We start from the raw sequence: 9,068 nt of genomic DNA, 5'->3' as shown, positions 1-9,068 counted from the left end.
ACCATCGCCACACTGGCGTGCACCGACAGAAAGCACAGAGATAAAACTACACGTAGTAAATGCAAGGCTCTTTTGTCAATGACGACTCTTCTGAACTGCTTAGCAATGATTTGCCGACAATCTTTCCCTGCAGTCCTGATCCTGATTACGAGGACCGCCCTGGAGCTGCTCCTGGCTGCCTGGGGGTTCGTGCCAGGAGGGCCGGCCCCTGGGCAGCCGGGAGCCTGGGTACACGCTGTACTTCAGTGGCTACCCCTGGGAAACCAGGTCATTCACCTCCTAACAACGTGGAATGAAACGGGGGTTCCTCTGCTAGTACCCATGGTCGTGATCGGGGCGGCCAAGCTGATGTGGTCCCGGGTGTGGACTTAAAGCCAGCCACGTCAGATTCGCTCCCGTATCGGCATCCTCAACACCGGAGCCCGCGACGACTGTAGCCCGGGCGGACTCAGCAATTGGTTCTGAACAATAAAAATTCACAGTTTTTCTTTGAGAGTTGTACGCGATAGCCATGTCGGTACGCACGCACATACATACACCCGCGCACACACTATCGAATTCCAAATCGCTAGCCTACCTTCGCTTCTCGGTGGAAACCTAAATTTTGCCGCAAGAAAAGCGAAAGTGCACACGCCTCCGGCTCCTGGTTTATGCATCTACGATCTACCTCGAATTTTTCACTCACGGTCAACTGCTGCTTTTTCGCTCACAACCAAAGGCGCCGCCGCTGATGCACCCGACACCGGAATTTTCTGCGAGTGTCAAAGTGTTTTGACATTATCGCATCATAACTGTTTTGGGGGGAAAAAAAGCTATGCTAGCAGCTGGCATAGCAGTAGAATCCAAGGCAAGCAGCTTAAGCAAAACGATGTTGGACAAAGGCCAGAATTGCTTCAGTGTGGTGTGAAGAACGAAAATGTTGTGGAGAGTTCTTTTTTTTTTTTCGAAAATATGTGAGCAGCTGTAGCAAGTCTACTAACATGCATGAAAATTGGCACCTTTCATGGTATCACTTGCCCTTTGTGCATTTGGAAGCAGCCAAAAGCAAAAGTCTGGCAATATTCCAACTGTGAATGAGTGATAGTCTTCGAGTTTTACCGCGAAAGCGGTTATGAGATCATTTCAACGGCCGTTTTTGGCGCCGTAGTTGTCCGCCGCCGCCGCCGGCGTCCGTAACCGCTATCGCGCGAAATACAAAAGGAAACGAAATAAGGAAAAAATATCCGGGGTGAAACGGGGTTCGAACCTGGGCCCTCTGCGTGCAAAGTCCAGTATTCTACGTTAGAGCAATGCAGGTCTTTTTTTTCTTTATTAACGGTGCTTGAAACTGCTTTGCAAGAAGACCCTATATACAGGCTTCATGTCTAGAAGGAACCCCATTAACATATGTAATTCAGCGTGGTACAAGTAACCACGCTACAGCAGAACTAGAAATAAGCAGGCGTCACACAATGCGAATAGCGCAACGAGTGTGTTCTTGAATGCTTCACCCATTACAAAGCGCTCTGCCATAATTCTTCAGTCGTCATCAGGCACCGAATCAAGAAAGTGCACATAATGCCTTACATGGGTTTAACGGGTACCACGGTTCTCCGAAGGCTGACGAAAAATAGCATAGTGGCTGCTTCCCTACTTCACAAAAATTATGATTTATAGCGTAGTGGGTTCCTCGCAAGTGCAGTTGTATTGGTTGCCAAGGAATCCCATACGGCCCCCATGATCCATTTCCTCAGGGTCTCGATAAAGTTCTTTCTCTCTCTCTCTCACGTAAACGTATGTTATGTAGCGTGGTGGGAGAGTGAAATGTAACACAATGCGGATTACGTGACTATTGGGTCGTTTAAAGCTTTCAACCCGTTACAAAGATCTCAGCCATGATTCTTCATCGTCATCAGCCGTCGCATCAACGAAGTGCTCATAATGTCTCACAGACGTGTAGCTGGTACCTCGCTTCTCCGAAGAATTACGAATAATGGCGTTGTATATAGGTGCTTCCGAACTTCTCAAAAATTATGATTTATGGCGTAGTGGGAACCTTGCTAGTGTACTTGTATTAGTAGCCCCAAGAGGGCTCTAGAAATGCCGCTCTTCCAGCTTTCGCTGTGTCTGTGCTGCGCTTTCCACGCAGGCCTGAAGTTTTCTTTTTTTTTTTTTTGGTAACTTCCTTTATCTTTATTTCACGAGTGCTAAATAAAATGCAACATATCCTGTGTGGAACGAGCCTCCACGACAAACTGCAGCAATGGGAATGTGCAATGGAACGGAAAAGTGTGAATGCAAAATAGGAGATTGGAAAGAGCCGAATGGGTCAGACAACATATGGGTGTACAGTTGATATTACGTGAATGAAACGGACCTGGGCCAGCCACGTAATGCCTATACGATAGACAAACGGGGGTCAGTTAGAGCGCAGGATTGAATACCACGTACTCCTGGAAAAGAAGCAGAGAATGGCAGTGAGTTAGATGGAGTGACGAAATTAACCCGTATATGCCCAAGCTCGGAAAAATTGAGAAAACAAATATTTTTATTTCACAAATAGGGTGCTCGTACCCTCAACGAGACGTACAAAAATTTTAGTGCAACGCTGTTTTGCAGCACTTTATGCATCGAGTAGTTTTCTCGTGGCAGTGAGCGCACCATTTTTATTTGCAATTAGGGGCAATGGTATGGCGACTGCTACCGAACGACTTTTTGCCTGAATGGTCGACTAACCGGATTTTCGAAGTAACTTGAACGCAAAGAAAGGGTCACAACTTGCTTTGCTTCATGGCCTCTCCCGTACAGACGGCCGCTTCGGCTGCATTTTCAGTGGAGGCGAAAATGTTTGAGGCCCGTGTACTTAGATTTAGGAGCACGTTAAAGAACTCCAGGCTGTCGAGATTTCCGGAGCCCTCCACTACGGCGTCTCTCATGATCATATCGTGGTGTTGGGACGTTAAACCCAAGATATTATTATTATTATATACAGGGGAAAGCATAATCAGTATACACGTCGGGGAAGAAGATATCGCTGTAACATTGCCTAATCAGCGTTTTGAAAGATACATTTCATTTTTGCGAAGCGATGCCGTAGCTGCGCTGACACAATAGTCTCCACTTATCCGGATGCGAAAAACCTCAAAGATTTCACGCACTTTAGTCGGATACAACTTTAGAAGGCAGGAGAGGCCCCGCCCAGACGACCGAAGCGCGGCAGCCGATCGCCTCCGCGACTAAAGAAATAGTCCTGCTCATGCACGCGCCGATGTTCTCCGAAGACGGAGCCTCCGGCCGTCCCGCTCATGACGTCAGTCCCGAGTGCGCGCTCATTGGTTCAGGCTTGTGTTCATCCGCCTTTTAGGAGGAAATGCCGCTGCCTTCTACTAAAGTTGTATCCGACTATAGGCACTTATGTAGAGCAACGCCAACGTGAAATCTTTGAGGCTTTTTTCATCCAGATAAGTGTAAACTTGTGTCAGAGCAGATTCGCTATTGCTTCGAAAAAGTGAAATGCTGTATCTTTCAAAAGGCTGAATAGGCAATGTTACAGCGATATCTTGTTCCCCGATGTGTATACTGGTTGTGCTTTCCCCTGTGTATATTGACGTGCTAGCGCAATAAAATATGGTTGTTAGTCAGCGCCGTGTTGGTGTCCTCTCGTCTTCGTCCTGTTGTAGCGCTGTTTCTTCGTTTAAAAATCATATCTTGGTTTTGGGACGTAAAACACCACATATTATTATTATCATTCCCCAAGGCCAGAATGTTTGAAACCCTTGCTCTAATATACTATTATGAAACTTTATGAGTTACACGCGGGTGTGCAGTCGAGTTCTGATCAACGCACTCCAGACGAAGATGCAGTGAACGTAGGTGAATGGCTTTGCTCGTATTTTATATTCGGAAGGTGAACTTTTCAGCAAGCAATCGAGGAAACAAAGTTTAAAGATAAGCCGAAGAACACGGTTCATCTGAAGTGCGCTAATATGGCGTGAGCTCCTTAAAGGGGTCATGAAGCACCCCTTGGGCTTGTTGAAAAAACACATCCTGCGGAAAGCTAACACGGCTAGGAACTGCTCTGCCAAATATTACAGTCGTGCGCGCCGCGTAAAGGCTACAAGCGGAACGCGAAGTTGCCGTTTCCGCAGGCGCCCTCTTTTCAAACAGAGGCCGGTTCTCACTCTCGTCGGTGGGCGGGGCGTCTGCACGTTGACGTCGCGGAAGTGCCAGTTTACGTCGCAAGAGACATAGCATGCTTATTGGCAGATAGCCGACGTAAATCGAGAGCGGCGTTGGGATCAGATGCGCTTCTTGCCGCAGGGTGCCCCCACTTGCCGGCGCCACACTCTTCAGTACACGGTAGCCGCACTCGCGCAAGCGAATCGCAGCGGGAGAGCGATCGCGTTTCATGACGCTCGCTGACGTAACTTCTTACCCCCGTGCCATACCTCCCAGTCTAGCTTCCAGTGCGCTCGTCGGCACGAGAAAAGAGAGAAAGCGCTGAGTGCGTGCGCCAAACCCCCGTAACTCCGCTGATTCTTGACGGATTCGAGAAATTTTTGCGGCAATCGATTCGGGAGGCAGTAAACTCCGATACTGAGGTCATTAGATCATTACTTGGAAAAGTGGTTCATGAGCCCTTTAAGAAGGAACAGCTTAACAGACGATGGGCCCAGCTGAGCGCGATTAGTGGGCATGCGCTTGCCATCGCCTTGTTTTGCAAATTCGCTCCGTCATATGGCGCTGACGCACTGAAAAGTCGCCAGTCGCGCGCGCTAGTTACAGATTTGGGCGGCTGTACGTCCAAGCGGCGCTGCAAGGAAGCGGAAAGCTATACACAAATTATAGGGGGTTGTCTTCGCTACAGCGAAAATGAATGTCGCGCCTGGAACGAGTCTACATGTGTTCGGTGTAGGACAAAGAAAGGCATTCTCTGGGGGCGGGAGCACAAGCTGTCAGCGTTGTCGCACGTTCGCACACGAGATTGTCAGCATGATGCACGGGCGTAATATGTTTACAAATCTAACGCTATCTTGACTATAATATAAAGAGTCACGTCCCCATTTGAGACATCCGGACGCCGTTAGAGACCACTCGCATAGGCGTGCGCAGGGTTCATCGTTAGGGTGCGCACCCCCACCACCTCCCCAGCGCAGCCCCTCTCCCCCGTCGGTCGAATGCTAAAGAAAATAAGCCTTGCAATGCATGAAAAAATTCAATGTAAGCATAGTGATCTGCTGCTCTCAACCACCTGTCTTTCGTCCTGGCAGCTTTCCGTGGGTAAACATATAATAAACCGTTCTTGGAATGCGACATCAGTGGACCTCGACCGCCATCATGGTAAAAAAATTGCATAAGAATGACCGTGCAAGTTAACCAATGACGGAACATGTCCCACTGCGTAAAGATATGGCGCTGTTATGGTGCACACATCTTATATGAATTGGTGGGGCTGGGGGGGCACACTGCCACCTTTTGCGCACGCCTATGTTCACTGCTATAATAATTTTGGTTGCACTAAACGTGGCCAGAGTGGCGCAAGCGCATCGGTATGACGTCACATTTCTTTAAGAGATAGCATATAAATATGCCACACCTGCGATCGACGCGATCTTCCGAAAAGGTCGAGTCAGATGCACGCTTAGCACGGCTACATCTTTCCCGTCATCACTATACACTGTAATGAAACTAGCGTGAACAGATCGCAGAGCGAAAGATGTTCGCAGGACCGCCCGCCAAAACGCTTGTACGTCTCAGACCTAACGGAGGGGCATGCTGCCTGGCAAAGCAGATGAGGGAAGTCGGGACACCCTTGGCCGTCGGTGCGTTGGATCTGACAAACTGCATTCGTCTCGAATCCTACCAGGTGACTAGGAACATCGACAGATGCATGCTACTCCAATCCCTGCGGTGCATAGCCTGCCCCCTCAAGGTTAGAGACGTGTTGAAGCTGATGATGACCAGTCTACCGCATCTCGTAGAACTCGAGTTGTCGCTGGTGTGCGATTCGGACGCAACGGAGCGGACAGTGTGCGTACACTACATGGCGTCAAAGTTTATCCGCGCCAAACTAGTACATGGCCTGCGCCGCCTGTACGTCGAAGTCGCTTACGACGGCAACTTCCTTCACCTCACGGCCCTTCTCAGTCTATGCTTGTACGTGGAACACGTGCATGTGCATCTGGTGCGTGGTTCCTTCTGGGACGCCCTTCTCCGCTGCCGAGACCTAATCGAGGGGCTCCGCAACTTGGAAACCTTCACGTTCACCTCCGAGCTGCCGTCTTGCAGACGACCCGACCTTACTGACCCACTGGACTTTGTGAGCTCGGCCGCCGTCTGCGCCAACGTCAGTTACCGGAAGTCGACTGGTACGTGGAGCTGCGTTCGACTCTGCGACCTTGCGGTCGAGTGCCGAGAACCTCGTATCCTTCCCTTCCAGTTGGTCGTGGTTGTCAACTCCGACGAAAACCCCGCGGCCGAGTGGATTGTGGCTAGCCTAGGAAACGTCTGGACCAAAGTGCGTCTTCTCTGCCTCCTGCTTTTCCCGGAAGGTCCCTCTACCTCCTCTTACCCGACGGCTGGAATCTCGTACCGCGAAAGCCTTCGCCTGTTCTTCTGCACGGCGCTCAAGTACGTCATCGAGCTTAACATCAGCTCTTTTCACTTCGGCCCCGACCTCGACTTCGCAGAATTGCTTCAAGACGGGTCATTGGAGCACCTGTGTGCGCTCTCTGCGTCCCCCTGCGGCCTTCGTCGTCCCTCGGCTCTGCGACGTTTGGCGCAGGTCTGCCCCGACCTCGCTGACCTGGACGTACGGTTTGAGAGAAAGGGCAGCTTCGTCCAATGTATCGGCTGTGAGGGCGAGTTCCTGTTTGAAACCGAAGATGCGGCAGAAGTGAGCGACGGCGCCACCAGAGCCTTGTTTCCCAATGGACTAGGCCGGCTGACCTTGAGTGACGTGAACGACACGGCGTGCCTGTGGTTCATCAAGAGCTGCAGCCCAACGGCTACGGTGCGCCTCTGCGACTGCCCGTCTTCCTCGAGCCCAGAGTACGCGCGTATAGGTCGGGTGCTCGCGACCAGGAGCATGCCGAGCTGCCTCATTCTCCAGCACGAGCGTCTGGAGGAAATTCTTCTATTGGTGAGTGGCGTGTTGCGTGCTCTTCACCGAAATTTCAGCGTAACGAGACATAGAATGTGATGTCTTTCTGGATAACTTGATGAGATTGCTTATATTGCTTGAGATTCTTCAAGCTAAGTGCACTCTTGCGCTTCGGAACATTCATGCTGTTTAACAAACGAGAAGAAAAAGCTTGCTAGCGTTCTTTCATTAAGGACATGCCTATTAATGCGAAAGCCTTGGATACCTCACGTAACGCGAAAAGTGATCGCAGGCGTCAACACGGGTCAATATGTGGTGACGTCACCGCATGTCGCCAATACTTGTGGCGTCATTATGACGTCACATTACGTGACTTCATCCCACATGAACTTTTGGCCAAAGGTGGGCCTGGATTGGCCCACCTTTGGTGGACCAATGTCGTGGCATCAATACTGTCACGCACGCTCCCTTTCATACTTCTATGTAACCAGTACGTTACACGTATAGCTACTGCCTTTCTCAAACCACGCCCGAATGTCTGGGAAGTTTCCAGATTATTTTTGAATCTTATGATAGGCTTGAGCGCGCGAACGCGAACAGTTGAGTTTATTTTGGAACAAGCGCGGCCACTAGCGATATAAGACTCTTATGTTCGATGCCACATGCATCAATGCCGGCGCGCGTAACCGCAGATCAGTTTATCGACAGCCGATGCTCTGTTCGCCGCTATCAGTATACAGTTTGAATTGCTTGTACTTTTCTCCTTTCATTTCCCGGGCACAAGTCCACCCAAATAAAATTGGCGTCTCGAACATGCCGACTGCTGCATTCGTCAACGTCACGACCACGTGACAATACAATCAAGTAAAAAGAAAGATGGATTGCGCCTTCGATTTGTCTTAGGAAAATTTATAAGCGACCGTGCGAATTCTTGTTGATAGTTTAGTCCTGAATCTGCGTAAATGGAGCACTGACCTGTTGGTCCCGATTGTCGAAAATAAATGGAAAAGTGATGATTGAAAACTAAATGATTGCGTAATTGCCTCGAGCTGCATATAAGCAGTGTTCTTCTTTCCTGAAGCACGCACTGATGGGACCCGACGTTGCACATTGTTCTGTTCCAGGCCGACATGTTCCACGCCCCAAGCCTTGAGTACTTGTACATTCTGTCGGCGGTTTGCCTTTCGGAAGACATCGTCTTGGCGTCCATGCGTGCACTCCGCACCGGCCTGCCTCGCCTCAGGTATCTACACGTCCACTACAGAAAGAGCCCCGACGACGGCGTCGACGAGCGGATTACCTGGATACGGGGGTCATGCAGTGGGGGATCCTGCTCATCGGGAGGCGGCGAAGCCCTGGTTCGAAATGGTCCCTGCATCCAGTCCTGTTCGACTGCTACTTTCATCGGTCTCGCTAAACCGCTGAACCGAAACGTTCAGCCGATGTTGTAGCTTGGATTTTAGACATTGACGAAGCATCCGAAACGCTCGTAAAAAAAAAAGGGTTGCTGAATGGCATGCATTACAACGTGGCTTTTTTAACAGGAAAGTGTTTTATGCCGGGGTCCACCACGGCTCCACTGACGTATTTCCGTCGCGGAAATGACGTTGTAAAATATGACTAACAGTGGGCAAAGAAAAACAAAACCAGAAGAAAAAGTTCCGTCACCGGGAATCGAACTTACGACCACCTCACTCTGCAGCGCTCAGCGCGAAACGATTCGGCCACAAACGGCACGTTCTTCGCAATGCTGACGGCGAGCTATTTATGTACACCATTTGCCGGTGGCTGTACTTGGAGATCTGTGTTACAGCGTGTTTTCGTTATTACTAGCGAGATGGAGCGAAGGGCTCGAAGAGCGTGAAGAGCGCGCTTGAAAGGTCTTCGCCGTTGCGACGAGTGCCCGCGTCTACAGGGCGTGGTCACTTATGCGTGCGCTTATCTCGTGATCGCGGTGGTTTGTACGTCTCGCGTTGAGAGCACGAAG

General features: G+C 50.2%; 1 protein-coding gene across 1 annotated transcript; it reads left to right on the top strand.

The window, feature by feature from the left end:
• Window positions 1-5,578: 5,578 nt before the first annotated feature.
• On the top strand, window positions 5,579-8,618 carry LOC119400060 (uncharacterized). The gene is made up of 2 exons (XM_037666982.2): window positions 5,579-7,120; window positions 8,206-8,618. The coding sequence occupies exons 1-2, from the start codon at window positions 5,696-5,698 to the stop codon at window positions 8,530-8,532; spliced, it is 1,752 nt and encodes a 583-aa protein (XP_037522910.1). The 5' UTR covers window positions 5,579-5,695; the 3' UTR covers window positions 8,533-8,618.
• The last annotated feature ends 450 nt before the right edge of the window (window positions 8,619-9,068 follow it).

This window comes from Rhipicephalus sanguineus, chromosome 7 (genome assembly GCF_013339695.2).
Source record: "Rhipicephalus sanguineus isolate Rsan-2018 chromosome 7, BIME_Rsan_1.4, whole genome shotgun sequence".
In the NCBI taxonomy this organism is placed as follows: Eukaryota; Metazoa; Arthropoda; class Arachnida; order Ixodida; family Ixodidae; genus Rhipicephalus; species Rhipicephalus sanguineus.
Note: the sequence above shows the minus strand (reverse complement) of the source record. Positions and strands in the feature narration are given on the sequence as shown.

Bases quoted from the DNA above. Each gene is read 5' to 3' on its own strand.
- LOC119400060 (XM_037666982.2), top strand. From the start codon at position 5,696: ATGTTCGCAGGACCGCCCGCCAAAACGCTTGTACGTCTCAGACCTAAC. The intron at 7,121-8,205 runs GTGAGTGGCGTG...GTTCTGTTCCAG, and splicing joins TGGAGGAAATTCTTCTATTG to GCCGACATGTTCCACGCCCC.